The 24,943-nt window shown below is 43.2% G+C and overlaps 1 protein-coding gene across 1 annotated transcript in view; it reads right to left on the bottom strand.

Moving 5' to 3' along the window:
- lgr6 (leucine-rich repeat containing G protein-coupled receptor 6) overlaps positions 1-23,961 on the bottom strand; it is a 32,940-nt gene extending 8,979 nt beyond the window's left edge. Inside the window, exons 1-5 of the mRNA XM_028409474.1 lie at positions 23,386-23,961; positions 10,924-10,995; positions 5,047-5,118; positions 3,190-3,261; positions 62-277 (exon numbers count right to left, since the gene is read on the bottom strand). Coding sequence (XP_028265275.1) covers positions 62-277; positions 3,190-3,261; positions 5,047-5,118; positions 10,924-10,995; positions 23,386-23,630 — 677 coding nt within the window. The 5' untranslated portion in view covers positions 23,631-23,961. The remainder of the gene's footprint in view (positions 1-61; positions 278-3,189; positions 3,262-5,046; positions 5,119-10,923; positions 10,996-23,385) is intronic.
- Between the last annotated feature and the right edge of the window lie 982 nt (positions 23,962-24,943).

Below are 24,943 nucleotides of genomic sequence, written 5' to 3'. Positions count from 1 at the left end.
CATTAGCTGAGTAACCCACACTCAGGAGAGTTGTAAGTAAACACATCAAGGTGGAACTTACAGCACCACTAGGGCGGAGAGGTTGGTAAAGGCGTAATCTGGGATGTGTGTGATTTGGTTTAGGGCCAACGTCATGGCCTGCAGGGAAGGCAGAGAGTCCAGAGCCATCACTGGGATCTCTGTTAAAGAGTTGTCGTCCAACCACAAGTGTCTCAGAGAGCGAACGCCTCTGAAGGCCTCAGCCGGTACTTTAGACAACAGGTTAGCATCAAGACGCCTGCGGGGAAAGAGGAATTGTGTTTAGCAAGATAATCGTGGAGTCTAAGTACAGTATGTTTGCTTCTGTGCATGTGTATCCATGCTTATGTGTGCATAAGTGGCTATGTGTCATTGCATGAAAACACTTTGGCTTACAGTAAGGTTATTATGAGAATTACACGTCCTTTATTCTCTTTCTTTCATCTTTGCTGCAGCCTCTTAGAAGTTCCTCATTGTGATTTATTCCCATGCTAAATAAGCCATAAGCTTCACCAGCACAGACATGTATGAAAGGTATGATGGGAAAAACACAAACATGTAGGAACGATGGAGGAGAGCCTGTTTTATTCGTCCTCACTTTATTTTATGTTATATAAAGACACCCCCCCCCCCCTTGGTGGATAAAAGGGAAAGATAGAAGAAAGAGATTCATCTTCAGGTTCCACCTTCATTCTTCCCACTGGAGTTTCACTGTTGCTATCAGCCCTTGACTGATCATCCAACACTTTCAGCTAATGAAGTTATGACACACATATGTGCACTTTCATCTTGTCAACCACACAAAACCTAACAAACCTTTTGTCCCCTCTCTCCCTTGATTCTTCAGACCCACAGGCAATGAGTGAGGACACACACCCCACATAAATGCACACATGCATACACACTGCCGATAGTGATGAATGATCCCCTCAGGGCAGAGTTGACAAGCTGAGACCACTTCCTCCTGCTATTCTTCTTTCTTTGGCCCTTAACACTCATTCATTAATCTCCTCTTTCCTCCCTCTGGCCCCTCTCATACTCACATTTTGTTTCTTACATCTTCATTGATGCACTCCCAGCTGCTGTGACCCCCACTGCATCTCAATCCTTAAGTCATGTTCGTCTTTCAAACATCCTCCCTTATCAATCTTCCGCTGGACTTCTTTGATTCTTGGACTACAGCGCCTCCTCACCCCAGACAGGGTACACCAAACAAAGAGCATCATCAAAGTGAAATCTGAACTTGAACTCTGTACTTTTCTCCTCAGGGAAATTTTCCATCAACTAAAACAACTGTATAGATGGGCAGATGCTCGCACACAGAGTGACACTGTCCAGCTTACATCTAAATACTGAGGAATGTGTGTACGCACACACTCAAACAGCTTAAAGAAATCTGTATCTACTTTTCTAGACCACATTTTTACAGTGTTAAACATCGTCTCTGCAGCTCCAACTGTGGACGCTGTTTGTCCCTGACCCAAATCACAGGATGAAAGCTACGGAAGGCCCTTCAACTTTGTGGGTTGTTCTCCAGGGCAAAATAATAATTGCTCCTCTGGGTGAACCTGCCAGGTCTCTAGAAGGTCCAGACAGAACTAGGAATGTTTCACAGAAGCCAATAAAGTAGACTATTTCCTGTCCATCACATCAAAGTCTGACATACGATTACTGGAGTGAAAAGTGGAGACAGAGAAAGAAAGATTTTCTTAAATGATCCAGGAGATCTGGGGACTTGCTTCTGCATGGTTCAGTTCTCCAGATGGTCAAATTTTTATATGACTTGGAAGCTCGTTTCACTGCCGTTGACTCATATCTCTAAAAACAGGTTCTGCTGATTTAGAGCTGCTTGTGAAACTCATCAGTGTTGATTACGTTATTTAACCTGTGGGTTGGGACCCAAAACAGTCTGTCTGCCTATGATGGCACCGAACTAAACAGCACTCAGACTGTGTTGTGTGTTGTTATTATCCTCTTCCAAATGGGGAGACAAATTTACCTCAATAGGTTTTTACTGATGACAAGAAGACTTTTTTCCTGTCTCAGATAAAGTCATGATTAATTTTGGATAAAAGCCTCCTTGATACATTTATACCAATTTAAAATCCATCGCTGACTGAGTTGCTGTGTCTGTTCTTTTTACCTGCTGTGTTTTATGTCAGTGAGAGGCGCCGACAAGCTTCACTCTCCAAAGCCCTTCCAGTAATCTTTCCCTGCTGAGCTTATCATTACTATAATGACAAGGTGCGTCTCTATACAGTACACTGACTCTGTGTGTGTACTCGGTGTGTACTCTGTGTGTGCACGTTTTTCATTACTTGAGACAATCCATGTGAAAAAATTGGAAGAAGACCTCACACACACACACAGACAGATAGACAGCCATCATCAGTGAACTTTTCATTCAGACATTCGTGTGTGTGTGTGAACAGATGTGTGTGCACTGGCTTGATGACTGTACTGAGGGAGAGCAGGCCTGCTTTATACCAGACAGAGGAACGCTGTAGGTGGTAGAGGAGTTAACATGTGCGCACCCCTCCTATGTTACTACTCGGGCAATTTGTGTGTGTGTCTGTGTGATGAAAGAAATGGCTTTATGGATATTTACAAAGAATTATTAATTTGGAAAGCAGAGATCTGGAGTATGTGTGCGGTACAAAGCTGGGAAAGACGGGTAGGGGTGAGGAATTATAGATGAGGTGGTCCACATGCACATGCCTAAACATGCACACTGACCCCACAGATTAGACAATTAAGCCACCCAACACTCTCATTAGCCAGGGGGATAGCAGTGTGGGTGGTGGGAGAAGAGCGGAGGAGTAGGAGTGGAGGAGGAAGAGAGGGGGAATTGATGGAAAATAGGGTTGTTTCACAGCTCATTGGAGATGCTCTCCCTGGCCTGCAGTGTCTGCTGTTTCCCTCATGGCTTCCAGATGCTACCATGAACTGCACTGACACAGTCAGGCTGTGACTCCTGCCGACAGGCAGTGCAGCACTGAATGCACAACTATTGCAGCCAATGTTGGGGTATGGTCTGTAATTTGTCAGTGGTACTCTATACCTGCTTTGCGGTTAGAACTAAAATGTGTGGGTGGCCAGGGGATGTTTCATTCCCTGCTGATGAGGTAGAGTAGCATGATTACTGTACATGTGTGTAAGAGAAAGACTCACAAGGAAAGGAGGTTGGGTAGGTCCCATGGAGCATCATCAGGAAGTCTCTCCAGTTGGTTGTTTTGTAGCATCCTAAAAGGCACACATGCATGGTTCAGTTATAGGTATCAGGTATAGCTGATTTAGTGTATGTGGTGTGTGTGAGTGCACATCAGGCAGAACAAATAATTCCATAGCAAGAGAAATCTGACACAAGGTGGAAAGGACCAGTGAAAGCTTGAAGAGAAGCAGAAAAAGAGAACGGGAACCTCCTTGGGTGGGCTGCTGATGTCATTCTCAGAAGAATGGAGCAAAAATGAGGAGGAAGTGGGGAGCAAACAATAACCCTCTCTCTTTCCTCAGCCTCCTTTGCTTTCTCAATCTTTCATTATTTCATTAAAGTGTTGTTCAATGACATCTTGGTGTCACAGTAATGATCGTGACGTAATGATCTCGCGTCTGCGAGAACGACTTCGATCTGAGTTTACAGCAATTATTATTACTTTTTTTTAATTATTTGTGAGTACAGTGTGAATTTACTGCCAAGTATAATAATGAATTAATTTCAACAATAAAGTAAGACCTCAGTGTATTCTGGATTAAATTGTAAATAAAATGTTCAATATTTATTTATACGACTAAATGCATTGCATATTTTTGTAGTGTAGTATGTTTCATAATAGGCATCTGTGTAGTGTGCTTCTCTTTGAAGGGGACAGGGGAATGTTTCCACTGGGATGCTGATGCCATGATAAATACAGTCAACTGACTCTTTTCCTGTTTCAAAAAAAAAAAATCCCTAAGCAGAGCTTTGATGCACTACACTGTGACTTCATAACATTCTGCCTGTGTATATGTGAGCGTCTGTCTCAACAGGGAATTTGCTGTTAGTCTACACAAGGTCAGTAGTATATTTTTGTTTGACACAGCCTGACTTTCACTAATATATTAACAAAGAAAAACAGCTCAGCTGCTCTGAGGTCAAGGAGAGCTTCCAAAGTTTGCTACGGGGTTAGAGTGTGTCAGGCACATATTAATTTAGGATGTGTGTGTGCGCGTGTGTGTGTGTCCTTCCGCAGTAATGACATAATATCCCAGGATTCACGGTTGGATCCCTCTCTCTGTCTCGGTGAGTTTCACAACACAAGGTAAAGGAAGATCAACTTTTTGTTCATGGCAATTCCCCAGACACCCTAAAATTACAAACCACAATTTGCTAGCAAGGTTTATATTCTGTGGCATTGCTTCTTAAACTTTTCTCAGCCAGGGCCTAAAAGAAATTGAGATGTTGCCAACCCTCATGAAAACCTCCTTAAAACTCTTGTCTTGCACCCACTAGAAATGTGGCCACAACTCATTAGATACCGCACTCTCGCAAGTGAGAAGGTACTATGGCGTGTTTTATGGCTGCTTTATTCTTTTTGGTGATATAATACTTCATGGCAGCTCTAGCAGTTGGTGGCCATGGATCATAAGGCTATGAACAACATATGAGAAGTGGAATGTTAAAGGAGAAGCTTTAAATGCAGTTCTTAAGTGAATTTTTTGTCACTTGCTGTAATCTCAGTGGGTGGTGTGACTGGGAGGTCCCTGTGTTACACCTGTGAGTATGCGTGTGTGTGTGTGTGTCTGTGCGCCTGCAACTGAAACGCAGCTTGTTAAGTAATGAAGGAGCTGTGAGCAGGGCACGTCTTCCCCAGCCCATAAACTTTAACTGCAGTTAATGATGCGTGGCCTGTGTGTTTTATTCAAGGCAGGAGGACAAATCCATTTCACCCCCTCTGAAAAACTGAAGTGGAACAACCCATGATGGCTCAGCTAGAATGAGGGCTAAACCACTGCAGTGTGATAGGTGAGAGGGAGGAGGAGGTTACTTACAAAACTTTGAGGTTGTGGAGACCTTGAAGTGCTTGTCCTGAGATATACCTCAGCTGATTCCCTGAGATACGCCTGGAAGAGAAACACGGACAAAGCAAAACATACAAGTAAAAAAAAAATGAAATTCAATCACATACATAAAAAAAAATACAAGTCTCATAAGAGAGGCTTTGCTTTTTACTTTATTCAATGTTTTTGGATTGAGCTGTGACATGACTTCATCCTAGAGTTACTGCTTTGGGGTTACTGTTGGGGCAGTATGCAAATAACAATATTCTTTTCCCTTCAGTGTGGTTGCTATTGGCCCAAAGCACACAATGAAACCTTAACCAATCCTGGGAGCTCTGATGAGTGAGTAAACTCTGAATTGAATGAGACTGATACTGGGTCGGTAAGTGCTGTTGGGGAATTGGACGTGCACATGTAAGTGTGTTTATGTGTGTATAGGAAGGTGTATACCATAGATACACGCACACAAACACATGTGCGCAGTGTGAATGTGTGTGTTAATTTCTGTGTCCTTGAGGTAATTGGGCCCATTCTAAGGGGCCTTGAGGATAGCAAGAGAGAGAAACCACACACATTCACACAAGCAATCCAATCAGTTTGTTTATCAAACACAGCACCTAATGGTCATTTTTGAGTGTGTATAAAATGTCCAAATAAATAACATTCAGTCCAACAGAGTTACTCTCAAGGTCACAAGCTGGAAGCACAGTTTAAACACAGATTTGGTCTTCACAGCTCAAGACCACCCACTGTTATTAAACACACACACACACACACACACACACAGAAAGAAGGTAAAAGTCAGTAATTGACACCCTCCTTTTTAGCTCATGTCATTGATCTACAGGTAATATTTTTCAGACATTTAATTTCATGCTAAGCAGCCTGCCTCTGGTAAACCATCAGTGCCAGAATATTGAAATATTAATATAGAGTGCCTGCTGCCTTTCCAAACCCCCTATTATCCAGATGGTAATGTACAAGGGCTCCCAGCAAACTCCCTCTGACATCTGATACTCATGTCAACATGTCTCAGTCATATTACTGTGCAGTGGCAAACCACATTACCCCGCCCACGCCTGCCAAATCTCACACTCAGCTCAGTTTAGAACTATTATGGAGCTCGTATTTATCAACAAACACACACACACACACACACACACACACACACACACACACAAGCATGTGTGTATACAAAATGAACTGATGGTTATCCAAGCTATTGTGGTGCCATTTAGTCATGCCTTTAAAAACCACAATCAACACTCATTCAAATAGACATTGACCACACCGCATGATGTCTCAATATGGAGTTCAGTAAAAATGAAAGACATATGAGAGACAGTAGCTGCAGCTCTGTGACCTCAAAAATAATTCAATCTAATTTAAAGATAAAGGACTTCAGTTTTGCCTTTAAATCAGATTTTCATTCATACTGTCTCGGTTTAATCACTGGGGACATTTTCAATTGCAGCTTTTCCAGGGGTAACTGTTTCAGTAGGCTCTGCTGAGATCTCGACATCAGTGAAATACATCTTAGTCAATTTCTGCAAATGCCCTCAAGTGCCTTCTCTTCAAACAAAGTAATTAAATACAGACAAGGCGGACAGAAAACAAGATATAGGTAATAAGAATAATTATTGTTTTACTATGGGGGGGATACAGAACAGCAGTAATTTAAAGTTTTAGAGAATAAATATGTGCAGGTCCTCCTGCCAACCCAGCCTTTTCCTATTAGCTGCACCACAGGGGCCAAAACGGCATTGCAGTGGAATCATGTTTTATTTTGTTTTTTTCATTTGATTTTTTTTCTTCATTTGTCAAAAGGATAATTATGTCAAAAGTGAAGATGGATATTGAAAAAAAGGAAAAAAATCAAGTGAACACCGGCAGTTGCCACTGACCAACTGTTTCCATGATATCAGTGCATGTCTATTTGTGTGTGTGTGCGTGTGTAAATGATTGTATGTGTGAGTGAATGTTCCACACTTAGCCTCCTAGTCGTTCCACATCAATCTCATTCTAATGAAAGGCGCCTTGCTCTTGTCAAAGCATGGCTCCAACTATTTTTTCTTTTAATTTGATTTGGGGATTGTTAGAATTGTTCTTGGCCCTTGTGCTGCATAGATAAAAGTTTCACCTCAACATAACTCTACTGTGTTCAGATGATTCATAGGTAAAAAAAAAAAAAACATAGGCCAAATGTATATGAAAGAAAAGGTAGGTGTCTCGCTGGTAACAAAAGGTGAGACCACCCTGATCCATAGGGACTTTACTGAAGCATGCCTACTGCTGATAATCCTATGTATCACCATGTCCTATTGCCTCAAAATAATAAACAAAAAGAGAGATTAAAGAGAAGAGAGACAACATCATATTTTGGATGCTATCTCAGATGGTGATAGTCATAGAGGCAGCAGGGTGGTTGATAGGAGTCAATGATGAAAGGAGACGGTGAAAATAAACAGGTCTTATCAGAGAGAGGACAATTTGTGCGTGGGTGTTTTCTGTAAGTACATGCATGTATGACCCTTTACACCCTTGAGCCATCAATAGAAATGTGATTGGTTAGGTGGTTGACCCTCAGGTCCGACCTCAGGGTCAAACACTTAACCTGATGTTAACCCCTAAAATACAGACGTCAGTGGTGTCTCTGTGTGTTTGTGTGAGAGATGGAGACATTTATGTAAAAAAAAAAAAAACAACATTGGCAACACTAAAAGGAAAAGTCTTAATTGACCTAGATAGTTGCAGCTGCGTGGCGCACCTGGAGCATTGAGACAGCCAATATTGTAACCTCTCAACCGTCGCCTACGTCATACATCCTGGCCTATCGGCAGACAATCTTATCACTCAGAGAAAGACAAGCAGGGCAGCTTTGGCCTCCACTCACCAACTCTCTCCTCTTACATTTGGATTTCATATGTGATAGTCAGAGCACTCTGACAGGGCTGGAGACGCCTGAGTAGATGGATATTCCAGAACTGCTGAAGGCAGGATCAGATTTAAGAGTATCACAATTTCAGTCTCAAACTGATAACAACTTATTCTACGCCAGCACAGATTGTTTCTCCTGTCAGGCCACTTTTAAACGTCTCATTTCAGCTCTGTAATCAGGAGGTGATAGACGGCTACAGATAATGATAAGACAACTATGAAATGACTCGACCCAAACGGCTGATTATGAGGGGAGTCAAAGGCAATAGACAGTGAAATGTGATCTCTGGAGGTACGAAGAGTGTGGACTTTGATAATGATGATAGGCTAGAAAAGAACTGTGGCCTACAAAAGCAATTTTCAGGAAGAGCAACATCCTCTCCTTCCAGGTTGCAATTTGACCTGAAATAGATAGTGTGTCTTTGATATTAGGGCAGAAGATGGGAAAATAGTGGATGCCTTTGATAGGGTAGATGAGTAACCAGTCTCTGAGTCTATACCTGCGTGTGCATCGCTGCTCTCTTATTAACCCATAGACATACAGTCTGCCTCTCAGTCGCCTCTCTTCATGGTGAGTCTGACTGACAGTTGCGTGCAGGTTGGTGTATGTGAATTAAGGCAATTCACTGATGAAAGTGTTAAATGAAGGCTTAATAAGAGGGATCTGAGATCAATAGAACAAGATTTAGAAATAATGTAGAAGCAGAGAAAGGGCTGGAGGGAGTGGCGATTACACTTACATGTTATTATCAATATCAATGCTGCAGTGAATCAAAGGAAGGTTAGTCTGGCGAGATCTGCTACCTGCTTTTGTGATCTAATTTACTGGTAATAACCTCACTGGAGGTTCAAAGGGACTTTCACTTTGATATTGAGGTGAGAGGCAGCATGATACAGTTTACATTTAAGGATACACACGTAAAGTTTTATTTCCTCCCCATTCCGTATAACATAAAGCAGGATGAAAACTTAACCATAAGCAGGTTTTATTTTGATTTGTAAGAACATGAAGAGTGCCAAAAGAGAAAAAAAAACTATCAAAGGCAGTGAGTACAGCTTGAAATAGCCTGCAGTGAAATGGAGATGGGGGGCTGCAGAAATGAATTGAAAGGGAGGGAGGGCAGGCAGCAGTGAGGTAGAGCCCAACATCAAAAAATTTATCACTCTACCAGTCACAACATGCCTGGTCCTTGCCTCTCCCTGTGCTACCATGCAATGCCGTAGACCCACATCAAAAGCTGTCTCTCTCAAACCAACCATGTTTGTGTTTAGAGGCTCGGTTTGTTTTACTAAGCACCATAAGTTGTTGTAATTATGACTTGTTTACTGCTATGCTCTGTCTCTGACAGCTTTCTAGACAGAAGTGGATGTCAAAAATATGCTTTTTTTTCTCAGCCTCTGTGGGATATCATCACTGTCTCCAGAAATGGTCAGCAGGCTACAAAAGTTGGCTTTAAGGCAGAAATATCCTTTTTGGAAGAGTTACAAAGCAGCAGAATGTCTCCATAAAGTGTCAGAACTTGAGAGCGATACAGATGAAGCAAGATCAACAGGGCTGTAAAACACTGGGAGGATTGTCTCATTACACACACACACTGCAGGTGGAGCAGCATCCAAGACCCCCACTACCCATTTCTCTAGTGTAAGCAAATGTCAGCGTTAGTGTTCAGCATCGCTTTGCACTGCGTGGTTCTCATTATGACGCCAACAGCAATATCTGACCTTAAACTTTTTCTTTTTTTTTTATGACAGCTTAAGTTCAAATACTAAATCAAAGTCTTGAATTTAATATTCAGACTTTAAGGTGTCAAAAAAGTTCATTGCTCGGATTTGTTCTGCTATTCACATAAAGTTTGACCTTGACTCTAAGTAAACTGAGCAGTTATCCCTCGAACCTTTTACTTTCATCATCATTAGCTCATGCTTCACAGGCTGCAGCTGCAAGAATTAGCAAAGAAAACAGCGGATTGTTCAAACACTCGATGCCGACACACACACACACTGCAGGATTCAGGAATAAAATAATCATATGAAGGTTGACACACACACATGCACACACACATAAGCCCCTGTGAATTATGACACACACACACTCACACCCCGGGGGCGAATTTGTGTGCAGCTTTTGTCAAACCGAGACTTAGCTGGATTCTGCTGAGTGGTCAGATCAGATATCGGTGAGGTTGACTGAGAATGTGTTTAAAAAGTTTTGCAAATTCGCCTCGCTATGTATGCTTTCATCAGCCTTTTGAGAATGAAACCAATATGTTCTGCTTTGTGAGGCGCTGACCACATATATCTGTGCCCATATTATAAAGGTTGTTTCTAGAAAGATGTTTCTTATACTCAAAATATTGTTTATTTAGTTTTACTTTTGTCAAATAAAATGATATTTGTTACCAGCCAAGAAAATTATATTAAACATTTTGTTGTTATGGCTCCTATATCAAAACACTTCTAATGATGCCCAACAGTATCCCTAGTTAATTCCATAAAAAAGAAAAACATAAATCTCTGAGCATTTTTTTTTGTTTCCCCTGAGATTCTTCTATAGTCTGTGTTTGTCTTGGCAAGGGCCCACGTCTACATCTGCGCTGCTCCTGCTGAGCTGTCCAGCTGAAACAAAGTCAAGCAGGGCAAGAAAGAAAAGGGGTTTGGATGCTGAGCACAGGACCTGCTCTGTAAATACTTTAAGGACCATATATTCACCCTCTAAGTGAATATCAGATTCCCTCTTTTGTGCAGCCATTCCAGGATCTACAAGCACATTGCTGCAGGCATTTTCTTGGTAGGAGAGATCAGAGGCAGGCCAGAATCATCAACCCGCATCGCTGAGGTCTCTGTATAGGGGATTACTGCTTCTTGTCATGTGTGGGTTGTGACAGTGGGGATTCATTAACTGACTGTGAGCCGAATGATTTTTGTACTCACAGTTCTGATAACAGGTGCAGTCGGTGGAAGGCTCTGGGCTGGATCTCACTGATGTTGTTCATACTTAGATCCCTGAAGAGAGAGAGAGGAGAAACAAGGAGCGTAAGCGTCACTCAGTCTTATTGATGTTCTATGAGGATACTCCGGAAATGTAAAATTACAAATGTTAAGAATGTGTTTTTCACATGGCAATCAATCAACACGATAAGGGAGTATAGGACACAGAGAGATGTTAGAGGGTTAGGTAGAGAGGTTGGGGGACGAAAGGGAGGAGAGGAGATGTAGAGAATTTTCCCCAATGAATCATTGTTGGGCAGCTGTAATTTCCTCCTCGTCCCAGTGACTCTTTCTCTTTTCCAGATGTCTCATTCTCCTTTCTCTCTGATCTGACCCCTCAGCCTCCCCTTCATATCTTTCTCTCTCTTCTTTCCCCTCTTCTTTTTTTTTCTTTCTCAGGTTACTTAGGAGACCCCACACCCCACCCCACCCCCCACCCCTTCTTTCTTCATTGCTGTAACATAGACACACTCCATTTCTCTGCCACTCTGACACACACACACTGACGTGAGAGGGTGTGTTGGAGGCTGAGTGTTGACGCAGCTGCGTTGTGGTGAAAGAGGGAGAAGTACAGGATGCTCGGATACGTGCGTCCACATGCTTGACACACACACAACTTTGGGGACAACCTACATGTCAGCCTCTGGTAGAAAACATATATAACCTTGTGGCCCCAGTCATGTAAGGTCATCCCTTTGATAAACACAATGAAAGCATGGAGGTGTTACGTCACCCCTTCTTTGCTTTCACAGCCCTTGGGGTCTCACATGAGTCTTCAAGAGTGAGGATTGTATGTGCGTGTGTGTGTGTGTGCGTATGACACTAACCATTGCTCATAAAGCCAGACCACCGGGCTAGCAAGTGTAAACTGTGCTCTCAGAAGCCCTTCGCAGTTGGGAGTTTTGACACGCTGATTGTTTGTTTGTCAAGTCAGCCAAGCTGACAGGGGGGGCTGGATGGATCTGTCCTCAGGCACGATCTACATCCAGCTTCAGGGGAGATGTGGAAAAAACACACTGCATGGCAACAATTTGTGGGTATTTCAGTAACCTGTCATAATTAGTAGACGAGACAAATTCAGAATAACGCAAGTTTGGTTCCCTGTCAAGGATAACAGAGAACATCGGCTGATGGGACTTGGACTACTGTCACTTGGACCGAGCTGGTGTGTTCACATCATGAGATGAGCTTGTAGCGTTAACTGTTTCCTTTTGACACATTTGTCAGATATTTCCGTAGCTCTTTTATACCATCTACCGACAGCAAATGTTTCTCATAACAGTATAACAATGGCAAGTTAGTTTCCTCGCTTGGGAATTTCGTGTTACAAATGCCCCACTTGTGGGAGGTCTGACTGCAATGGAGAAGGGTTCAAGGTGTTAGTCAAGGATACAGGCAGGGCGGATGCTTTGAATCAGCACTCAGTAAAATATGGCCAAGTCTGAGGCAGAACTAAGTAGGCTATTAATCTTTCATTTTCATTATCACATTAGCATTGCTGACCTCATCTTGGGAGGTACATGTGTGTCATTCTTATATTTGATGAGCAGGTCTCTGTTTTATTTGGCTCATGTTCTGCTAGAACACACTAAGATCAGTGAGCACACATTTATAATAAGAGAGACTGTGCATAGCAATGCTGGTAGCATTGGTCTCACAAATAAGAGAAGAACACCATAGGTGTATAGGATAATGCAGGTAATCAATAATCAATAAAGCTTTGCAAAAGTTTATATAGAAATAATTCAGCATTGCTTGCAATAAAAAACTGGAACCTTAAACATTATGTTAATTAGCTTAAATAATAAAAAAAAGATTTCTAAATTATTTATATTAAATATATTGTATTAAAGTATAATATTTTTAGAAAGATAAAATTTTGGACATTTGCTTTCCAGATGTATATAGTATATAGGCAAACACCAGGCACACCATACAGATCAGGGAGGGATCAATGATTGATTTGTTTAGCCACAGTAACTGCAGACTTATTTGGCACAGCCCAAAGACTCCAGGAGGAGAACCTCATACCAGTAGCGGAGTGTGGTAGTGATATGGTTTAGCATTGCGTCCTCCGGGGCCGATCAGTTTTCAATCAATGATTCAACAACGAATTCTGTACCATATAAAACAGTGCTTGAAGATAATATGTGGCCATTTGTCAGAAGCAGATAATGGTACGAACACCCTAACAAACAAACCAAAGAACAGTGGAACAAATGAGATAAAGCCCACAGTTAAACCTTGTAAAAAAAGGGCAATGCTAGTGCTTTTGTTGACTATACAGCTGAAAAGGTTCATTTTCCTTGTGGTTTTGTTCAAGTAACACCCATCTTGTCAATGAGGATCAATGTGTTCTTGTGCAAATAAATGAAACAATTCCCCCAATTTCCACTGAATGTATTTTTTTTTTCACCTTTTCATTTTTGCTTCATGTTTGTCCCAATTTTTTTCATCCAGTCTGCTCAGGCTCCAGGCCGTAATTTTGAAATGATTACAACAAGCATAATACATTACTGCTTGATTAAAGTCAGAAGTAAATATAAGTGATAACAAAGTTGCCATGGCGATGACACAGCAAGCAGTAACAGCAAACCAGTTGACATAATCAAGATTGGGTGACATCACGTACAACTCAGGAAGTGTGTGGGGCCTCGTGAACAATACACATACACACCTTAATCCCATTCATTGTCTGTGAACTAATATTCTCCTGAGGAAAAATATTTATTGGAACATTCTGGAGGGATCATTAAAGCGTAGCAACGCACAAATGCACACATGCAGACACGCTACACACCCAGCTTCTGGGGATGCGCCCACAGATGGAGACAACTCTCCATTATCTGGTCCTGATTAAAGAAGCCATAAACAAACGTTGTGTGAAGTCCATAACAGCGGCCTCACTCAGACAGAATAAACACACAGCAATGGAGAGAGAAAATGTTTAAAAATAAAGACACACACTCTGGTGAGTCATGGGGAAAGGTTGAATGCAGCTCAGCTCGACTGTGCTCTCCAACAAGCTCATTGGGAAGCTGGGGAGAGAGAGAGAGAGAAAGAGAGAGAGACATTTCTGCTGTGCAGGCCAAGGCCTCCACTGACAACTTGACGTATCGTTGGAAGGCACTGTGCTATGGCTTGTTTTTAAAATCAAATAACAGCTGTGGCTTTTTTAAACCATGATAATTATGATTGATGACTACCACATGTGCATTGTGTCGGCTGGCGCTGTGACGTGCAGATATTTTCAGCGCAAATAAACGGCCCGCAAAAGAAATGAGAAAGAGAGTGCTTAAAGATTTTGCAGGCTCTGCAGTGTATGGGAGTTTCACAATTAGAACTGGGCCCTCTGTGTCCCCATTTTATGGGCATCTCCAATGTGTGTGCTCAGTCAGTATCTGTGTGTCTGTGTGTGGAGTACAATCTTTTTTTTTTCCATTTATAGGTGGCTGCGGTGTGTGTGGTAAGATGTCTGTCGCTCATTTTCACACCCCTATTGTTTTCCAGTCAGCCTGCAGATGTGGTGGGTACAGTCCCTGGCCGTGCTTTCACCACATCATATGTGAACACTGCTGGGGAATAGAAGTGGATCACTGCGTGGGTCGGTGTGTGTGTGTGTGTGTGAGGGACAGAATTGAAGTTCATGTGGTTTCTTTTCTTTATTTTTCATGTGAGTATTTTGTACCATTGTGCCCTATCTTTGGCCATCATGGCGTCGCAAGAGCAGCTCTTAGGACAACACATCTCTCAAACACACACACACACATTCTCCCCTTAGATCTCCTTTGGCTGCTGAATGACAAAGTAAAGATTCCTCAGAAGCATTTGGAGCTGGGAAAACAGGCAGAGAAAACCATGCTCATCAACAAACACACTCTTAACAGTTCCTTTTATCCTCCTTTTCTCAGAATCTGCAGATTGACTTACAAAGCCTCCAGTGATCTCTTTCTGTTTCCTCTCGAGAGGAATTAGATTTTCATGTGCGTGCATGTAATTGTGTGTCTTTAAGCACAGTAGCGTGTGTAAAATTGAGGCCAGTGTTGCAGCAATTTGAGGAGAAAAAAAAAGAAATTGACATTTTTCCATTGCCGTTCCGTGATTTGAAGATACACAATGTGCTCTGATATATTGTTTTGTGTGTGTGTGTGTGTGCTTGTGGATGTGAGAGTGGAAGGTTTGGCACAGGAAGAAAGATAAAGCAGCAGATATTTTACTGCTTTATACAGTGATTAATAGTGTAACCATGGCAAGGGGCTCGTCTTAAGGGAGGAACGGAAGCATGAAGAAGCAGAGGTACATTTCAATTCATCAGCCTTGGCCCTTTCAGTCCCTCTTTCTTATGCCACTCTGTCGCTCACACTCACTCTTTCTCTCACCAACTCTGTTTCAAATTTCAACCAGAGCATGAGGTTTCACAGTCCTGTAGTTACAATAATGTGATTTATCATATTTCCTCTTCGCCGTCAACAGAACTACTGAAGTATGTTATCAGCTCTGTGATCAAAGGCAGTGTGTGTGGGTGTGAATGTGCCCCTAGCTCCATTGTAGCCAATTTCAAACTGGAAGCTTTTCCGACAAGAGCTGGTGATTTAGCGCAGCAAAACAACTGGCCACATCATATGAAAAAACACCCATGTTTACATTGGGTGACACACACACACACACACACACACACACACATACACCCACGCTACATCCACAGGCACTCATATACACTTAAAGACCACCCTGGTGTGTGATTATACCCTCAGACCAGGACTGATACGATCAGTAGTCAGGTGTGTGTTTTCAGCATCACTGATGAAATGTGTCAGTCAAACAAAGCTAAGCAGAGGAGAGATGCTTTTAATGCATTTCAGTGAAGTACTTAGGTTAAATTGTAAAAAATAAAGCAGGAAATTGCATGCAGGGACGGTATATAAATGTGCAGGCAAAAGTACATAACAAATGGGCTTTATATTGTTGCACATGAGAAGGATGTTTTTCATGACTCTCTCTTATGCACACACAAAATCAGTTTACAAGTTCCATACCCTGAAGGCTTCCCACTTACTTCCTCCCCTCTTTCTCTTTCTTTCTTCTTTTCTTCTTGCCTCACTGCCAATCCCTTTCTCCCTCGTTCAGGTGGAGACTCTTAGCAAACAAACAGCCAATAATGGCAGTAAGCTCTGCACCTTTGAAGGTGGCTTATCTGCGAGGAACATTAGAGTAATAGATCTTTAGTGGAAATCAACAACCAGAGCTTTGCCCAGAGGGCAGGAGTTTTGCATTAGGGGGTGCTTGAGCCACACCTTGGCTGTCTTTTACAGTAACTATGACAGTAATGTCTTTAGTTGGATTCAGCCAGTCTGATCCTCTCCGCTTAGTCCTTTGAAACAGTTAAGGCAGGATGAAAGAGGATCTTTTATTCCTCACAATGTAACTGGTAGTCTGTGCTTGGGCGCCGCCTTAAAGAGGGTCTAAATGGTTGTGTGCATTAGTGTGTCTATGAGAGAGAGAGAGAGAGAGAGAGTGTGTGTGTGTATTTTATGCAAGGGTGAGGTCTAAGTGTGTTTGCTTTTTTCTATCTGAATAGACTGACTGCTTTGGCATTCAGTTTCTCCTGTGGTCACACATGAGCTTGTGCACAAACACACACACAAACACACAAAGAGTCAGGAAGGAGGGTACAATGCTGTCCTCCCCTCCTCCTTCCTCAAAAGATGTGTTTTTTTCTCCCGCTCTCCCAGACTTCCTGGGAGGGGTACACTGCCCTTTGTGTCCAAAGGCACTCTCTCTTTATCTTTCTTCTCCTATTCTCTCTCTCTCTCTCTCATTCATGGGGCACAAAGAACGAGGGAGAGGGTTAGGAGGAGTCTTTCACCTGGACAAGGAGAGCCACGGGAGGACTCGGCTACAAAAGTGCACAGAGAGGGAGGGATGACGAGAAAGGAGACACAAAAAAGGGGGAGATGCTTCTGTGTTTTGTGCTCCTTTCTGCTTGTTGCGGTTTAGGGGAGAATGACAGGCGGATGTCTGGGTGGAGAGAGCGGCTGTTTAGTCTGAGGCCATGTCATGGGAAACATACTCATGCCCTCTGGGACTTTCATTCATATCCCTGGTATACTCCACACGCACATACACACGTGCACGTACACACTCCATGTCCGCTCCTTGTCCTCCTACACATTACCCGTCAGGAGACAGAGGGGAGGGGGGTGAAAGGTCAAGCACTTCAGTAATGGAACAGGAAGTGTTGGAACAGTCGGCACTACACATACATACTACATACCGCCTCCAACATGTGGACAAGAGTGGCAGCTGTTGTGGGTAGGAGGCAAGAGAGGCTTTCATAGCCCTGCCCAAGGTCCACTAATCTGATGTGTTGGCATTCTTTTTGTATACGTATGGTTGATACATGACATCTGCTAGGAAGAACTTTTTTTGTTCCTTCTGCCATATAAAGAGCCGTCACATGTCAGTGAAAGCCGTTGGCACAAGATGTGTGATAAAGAGTTACAAATTTCACCACTTTTCCACACATCCTGAAAGGGTATCTCTTACAGAGGTGTTTTTTCCTGCACGCTGATTTGAGGCAGATTCTCAGCAGTGGATACAACAGTAAATGAAACCCGATGAGTATTAGTGTCAGGCTCCATTATGACTTCATTTGCTTGAATGGCAGAAACAGGAGGTCACTGGATCTTGTTAGAAGGCTGCCGGCTCACTCCTCCCTTGCTGTCGCTCTCTCACACATCTATGATCAGCTCATCCGCTCCCATATATTAAGCGGTACCCACGGATAACATCTAGTACAGAACTTAGATCAGCACTTGATGAAATCTTACCCCATACCGATGAAGACATGTGGCTGCTGTTGGTTTAAAGAGATTTAGTTTGGCCTCTTGCCATGCATGTAAAAAGTCCAGATTTCCTCTTTTGCTCCTTCTCAGACATGTAATAGAGACTTGAGTCGGTCTGGCTGAGGAGTCTCTGCAGTGGCAGAATTCCCTGCAGCCTCCCTTTACAGCAGATGGAAAATTCACCTGTGAAGTTCAGTCTTAGTAAAGATGAATGCAGCAGTCTTAGCAATAGTTATGCCATCCTGGTGAGCTGTTTCTGCATTCAGATTTAGTAATTCTCCAAAATAAGGGATCCTTACTTCATTCTTCTTCTGTTTCCTACATCCCCTCTTTCATTTTCTTGGACATTCCTGTGCAGTATCCTCATTGTGCTACACTGTGCATATGTGTGTGCGCACATTTGTGTGGCATAAAATGTATCTTTGCAAGTCTCAAAGTGCCCAAAGTGTATGCGTATACATACACTCACTTCAGGGTCTTGTAGGTACGTGCATGTATGTGCTCCTGGAAGGGGGCATTAAGTATCATTAGCCCTTACTAGTCATCACCTGCACACTGCCAGCCCACCATGAGACACTTTACTCAGCAAGCCTGGCCAGCGATCACACAGATAGGGCAGACAGCGACAGACAGACCCATGTTGAGGTATAGGGGAGCTTAGAAAGCCGTGTCTTACACACACTGCTGTCAGCACTCATGTAAACATTCTCTGTGATGTCTCATTATGGGGTTATTATTTTTGTTTTCACCCCATTTCAAGTTTGTATTGTGCACTGCAACTTAAGATCTTGTAACATTATACTCCCTTTTAAGAAGTCTGCAAAATCACAGATTCTGTGATTCATTTAGATATGTAGATCCAAGCAGGCAATGGGGACAGTTAGGGACATTCGTTGTGGTCGGCATGTCCCAGGATAGGACAATGCCTTCTCTGTAGTGGAAAAGAGAGGGCTAGTGCACATACACACACACACACACAAACAAACATTCCCATGGATTCCCAGGGTTAGAAAGGGGCTGAATAGGAATCTGGGCCATACAGGCATTCTGAATTCTCTCAGTCAGAAGCAGCCCTTCACCCCACAACCACACATCACAGGGAGAACATTCCTAGCCCCCGTGTCATACTAGCGTCACATTGATATCACACAAAACGTACAGATTCGCATATTCACACAGCTGGCATTTGTTCTGAAACCAACAAATACCAAACACTGTTGTTTTTAGTCCACATAGTCTTATGCATGCAGGCTCATGTGCATGTACACATTCTTCATTTTTACTTCCCTGATCTCTGCCTTCTCCACCCTAGTTCACTTCAAGATCTTGTATCGTGATTGCTTTCTACTTTTTTCTAAAGGACAGGATATGGAACGGTAGAGCACACTATGGCCTCTGTGTCTTCTCTGCCTGCTGTTCCTAAGGGAATTGGCATTGTTTCCATTGTTGTCCCCTAACTGCCTACCTGCCGTCTGTCCCTGAGCGACATTTAAAAGCCTCCCAGGTTGCTCTCAGGAAACCACAAACCGGTGCACTATCCAATGCTAACTGCCTATCCCTTCTCTCAAACACTCTTCTGGCATAAATATCACCTTTGTAGCAAGCGGAAGTGGCTTTTTCTGCTGGTGTTCACTGCAAGGCCTCCAGGGAATATTAAGGAGGGCTGCAGAATTGACGCTTTGAGGCAAACACTTCAAGTTTGTTCAGAGGAAGGAAGGAAGGAAGGAAACAAGGAAATGATGGAAGAATGGAAGTCATGAAAAAAATGTGCCTTTTTTGCAACTTTTAAGTAGAACAGATTAACTATGATGGTATTTGCCACTGTTTTCCTCCTCTGTTTAATTGGAGGTGTGTAACTCTCTGATCACAGCTGACAGTTGCTTGGCTCATAGCCAAAGCACCTCCTTCAAATGGCACACACACACACACACACCTTGAAAACATTTGCACCATCTGACACACCCTTCACTTTTCTCATTCTGCTGCCCTGAGCTGTATGCATTCATTTAGATTTTCTCAAAGAAGCAAATCAATAATCACACACTTTACACTTTAGTGCTGCATGGACAGCTTCAACACCTGCTTTGGAGACAGGCACTTAATTTGTGGATATCTATGGATACTTGTTCTGTATGAAAAAGGCTAGAGGAAACAGGTGAGGAAAGGAGAGTATCTGTGTGTGTGTGTGCGCCAGGGGGGGGGGGGGGGGTAAACAGAGCAAGCAAGGGAGGGGAGTGTAGTTGAGGTGGGGGGCTAGGATAGACGTCTGGAGCCAGGACACTGATGCTGGAGCTGATAGCTGCTGTATAGAGGACCCTCCACTGTCAGTGCACACACACACATTCAAGCACACATACACACACTTATTTTTGTTCATTTGTTCCCCTTCAAATCCTCCTTTCCCTCCTATCACATACAATTTTCTCTCTTTTCTATCTCAGACATGATGTTTACAGTGCGACCCCCGGTCACTCACGATAGGAATCATTCCGTCAACATAATGGCTAAATGACACGCACACGACTGTCACGGCCACCACACAGAGGCAGGATGTTGTCCTCTGTATGTAAAATGTGTCTATTTGCTTAAGTTTAACTAGAATCTTCCAAATCTTTATTTTTCTGTCACCAAATCTTATCCTTACCTTTTGCCATCTGTCCTTTTCTTCATATTCATATTCCATCTCTTCATTATTCTCACAATTTTGCTTCACCTCTACTGGCTGGAAAAAAAGTCCCTTGGCTGTGTGGGTGGTCTTCAAACACACACACACAGATGCACACACATACTAACACACTCCTCTGTCTGGTAATGTGCTAGCTGTGGTTTCCTGGCCTCGGCCAAAACACTGTTAGAAGTTCACCACACTCGCCACTACCACAAAGCATCACCTTAATGCTGCTCAACTGCAGTCACAGTCGCACAGACTCATTTTTACACTCTCTCACACACACACCACTGAAGCCAGTGTGACATGTGTAAACATACAGCAACAAGCACCTGCCAGGTAATGGGCATAAGATTGAATATTTGTCTAAATGGGTTTAAGTCCACCGGGGGGGACAGCTGACTAATCCATTTGCTCCCAGCTGACATTTGTGACAGACGAGCTACTTACAGTGTCACTCTGAAGCCATCTTGCCTTGCTCGCAGCTACACATGAAACAGTGCGGATCTACCAATGTACTGCACCGTACACTGTGTTCTTAGAGTGAACACACATCCACGCACACTCATGCAGACACACACACACCCTTGGGCACTGTCTTTCCTTCCTAATCTGATATCAAAGAGAAGGTCTTTCAAAGCATCTCGGATGACAGCTCATATCATGCATTGCCCACGGAAACGATTATTGCCGTAAATCTCTACCCACTCTGCTGAAAGTTGCTCTGAGCACCTTCGCCTCCCTGTAGTTAAATTCCTTAGCCGAGGCGACCTGAATTTGCCTCACCATTGTAATATAATTGCTTTTTTTCTTGATTGTGGTTTAATTGTGTTTATATACCTATATGTAGTTGGGCCATCCAAGTGTGCAAATAAACTGTAGAAAATGGAGTGAATCATGCATTGCCTGGATTGCCCTCTCAGTCTCTATAGCATGTACACTTTGAAGTGCTCTCCGATGACAGGGGTGAATGATGTCATACACTTTCACAGTGTTGTGTGGATGTGGTTTGTAATGTGGACTGTTCCCAAGCAAATCCCTGTGACCTCGGCATCCTACAGTATGTGCTTGGAGGCTAATCCAGCCTACACAGCACAGCAGGGCGTGCTGGACAGTTCAACAGATCCTGGTGGGGATTGGACCGGCTCACCACTGTTGTAACCTTTTATACTCCAGGATGAAATAAGAAACTGTAGCCTGCTGTGCAGTTGCGTTCTTGGTCATGTGTGTTGTCGGCAAGATTTAAGGAGAAGCAAAGCTGTTTGTGTTTGATGATTTCTAACAGGAAAATCAATGAGAAAAATCTCTGACTCTGCGTTGTAGTATCTTAGGTTGCTGTGGCATCTCTCCTGCTGTCCCACATTCCCTTCTTGTCTTCTCTACAAGTGTGTGTGACTGTGTGTGGGCGTGTGCGGTTGGTCGCTGAGTTTATTTATCTTATTCTAAATCAACCCTCAAACTCACTAATTGGTCCAGTTCCACCGTTAGGTAACGAGGGGAAATGAACAATTAAGCTTGTGTTTGTAGGGAATGATGTGTGTTTGTGTGTGTGTATTTGTGCATGGCTGCAGTAGAGCAGTTAAGAGCAGTGTGGATTCCCTCAGAGGGAGTCTCGGGTCATCACTGCTTTTATTATAAAAGGAGGGATGAAAAGCTGAAAACACTCACAGCTTTAGACTTCCTCCGGGTGTGTGCTGATTTAGTTGTGTGACAAGCCACATTGCAGGGCCAAAGGCCTGATGTTTCTCATAGGTACAGTGATTTCTGGATGGAGTTGGAGACTATATTTCACCATCATAAACTCTACATGTGTTTTAACTTTCAAATGAACACAGTGAAATTTGGCCGTCACCGGCTCCCATGACAGCCTGAAGAGGCGGGCATCATTCAGCTATAGGAGTTCTTTTATGTGTCTCTTTTTTAAGTCGTTTGCTACATAAACTGTTGATCTTTCCTCACTCGCTCTGAATTCTGCCCCTCCACTCTTGTTATACTTGCAGAGCCCCTAGTGAGAACTGCTCTATCACACCCTGTTTCCTGGATTTGACTTCTATCACTTCAATATCAGTTATCACAAAGTGTCTGTAATCTGTCCTCTGAGGATTTATGCAGTGAAGCAATTTGAAAGATCTGGCTTTAAGCCACAGCAGGGTGGTGTAAGAAACAGATCAAGTCTTTTACGTAACATATATATAAAGGTCCAAATAGTCTCTTAAAATGATTGGAATTAATCATTTAATCTGTTTAACTGTGTTTTTAGTGTGATACATAGTAGTCGCTGATCACTGCACTTCAAACACCTCATGCACCCAAAGAAAAGGCTTATATCAAGTGCTTGCAGCTTGCACACACACACACACACACACAGACATACCCTCAAACACACTTGCATACATGCATCCATGTGCACAAAGGCATTGCCTACACATGAGCACACACACTCATGGCGTGTCTCCAGTTGGTGCTCGGAAACCTGACACTGAAAGTGGTCCAGTTATTTTGCCGTAGTGGCCGGCCATCGCACACACGCTCCCTGTCTCTCTCTCTCTCTCTCTCTCTCACACACACACGCACATACACATGTTCCCACTTGGCCCTGTCCATATTTATCTACATATGAGATATACCAGTGTTAACTGGTCACACGTCTAACCAACTGTTGGCTCTATTTTTACAAATTGATGAAATGCTGCAATTAAGCAGCATTATCTCACTTTTTAAAACAATATTTGGAACTCAGCTACAATGAAGGAGATGAGAAGTGAAGACGTTTAGAGACAAATGATGAGCGGATAAATGATGAGCGGATGAAAAGCAGGGCTTTGAATAAAATAGGACATGTTTCTAAAACCAGGAAGTCCTTAACTGTAGTATAGGTACCATGTTACTCACAGGTATGTGGTGAGAGGGCTGAGGCCGGTTGGCACAGATGATAGTCCCATCTCTGAGCAGTCCACCATGACAAAGATCCCATCTTCCTCACATTGACATGGAGACGGGCACAGAGGTGCCGCTGGCCCCTGTCTGTCCTGGATCCGTCCGTACCCCCACACTCCAGGGGCTGACCCCCAAACTCCTCCATCCACGCAGAGAAGCAGAAGCACTAGTAGCATGTCTGACTGTCCACCTGTCTGCATCGACACCTGTAGGGTTTCCTGTCTTGTCAAACTCGTGATGTCTTAGGAGGCAGCTGTGATAAATAAAGTGTCTTTCCTCGTTAAAATGTTCTTCTAAAAATATTTACTACCTGTTTCTCCTTTGCAGGTTGTTTGCTGTAAATCTGTCCTGTCACAGGGTCTGCCTCCTCATCTCTCTTTACTGAAGAGGTCTCTCAGTCACTGCTTCCTTCCCAGGGGTTCAGATTTGCTCTAACTTCTCTCCCCTCTGGCCTGTCCTCCCTCACACTCTGGCCTTTCCTTTTCACTGTCTTTCTCCCCTAAACACAGTCACTTTTTCTCCCCCTCTCCCTTTCTCTCCTTGTATATATCTCTTGCTCTCTCTTTCTCTCTCTCCTTACCTATTGTAGAAGGAGCGCATGAGTTGTGAATGAGCCACCCTCATTGGTCCACAATCTAGGGATGGGCTGGAGCATCTCCGGAAAGTGGGAGGGGCCCGCGATTCTCGAACTCTTCTCTCTCTTTCTTCCTTCCTTTCCCCCCAATGCTCAAGAGAAATGGTGAGTGTTTAGTTAGAAGAAGGGAAAAGGGGGAAGGAGAGGGGTGGTGGCAGTGCAGTACAGTATGGTGCGAGACAAGATTGCTTCTTGTGAGGCCTTATGAATGGAACTGAGCAAGAAAGAGAGAGACAGCGTTTACAGCTGAAAGACAGAGTAGAGGAAAAGCAAACCCTGGAGGATAAGAATGAGTGTGTTTGGCTGTGCAAGAGAGACGCAGAGGGTCACAGTGTGTGACTGGGAGTGACTGTTTGGAGGAAATTGGAATTCTGACACTTCAGCACCCTTCAGTCCCCAGAAAGAGCAGAATCCAGTGTCTAGTAAGTCACACCTTCTCAGGTTTCTGCTGCTGGAATGTTGTGATTGTACACGCGCAGAGGATCACGCACACACGCATGCTTTCATGCATGCATGCATGCACGCACGCATGCACATGGATGCCCATAGATAAATAACAGATTATGAGTAACCAACTGGTGCAAAGGAACTCACATATCCATTTCAGATACACACACTCCAGTCTATAGAGAGGAGAGTGTGGATTTGTGAAGAAGTGTCAGCTGCCTCAGGCTAACGCTGATCTGTATTTCACAGTCTATGTGTGCTCACTCGCTAGTTTTTCCACTGAATCTTGACAAGAATCTAATCCAGCCTCACTTTCTTTTATTACAACACATAATTCTCCTTGTGTATACTTGATATTAAAGCTGCACTTTTCCACTAAGGACAAGTGAGTGCAGATCAACACAAAGAAAGTTATAAACCAGTAGAAACAAC

The sequence above is a fragment of the Parambassis ranga genome, chromosome 7 (assembly GCF_900634625.1).
Source record: "Parambassis ranga chromosome 7, fParRan2.1, whole genome shotgun sequence".
Classification (NCBI taxonomy): domain Eukaryota; kingdom Metazoa; phylum Chordata; class Actinopteri; family Ambassidae; genus Parambassis; species Parambassis ranga.
This window is presented reverse-complemented; position numbering and strand designations above follow the sequence as displayed.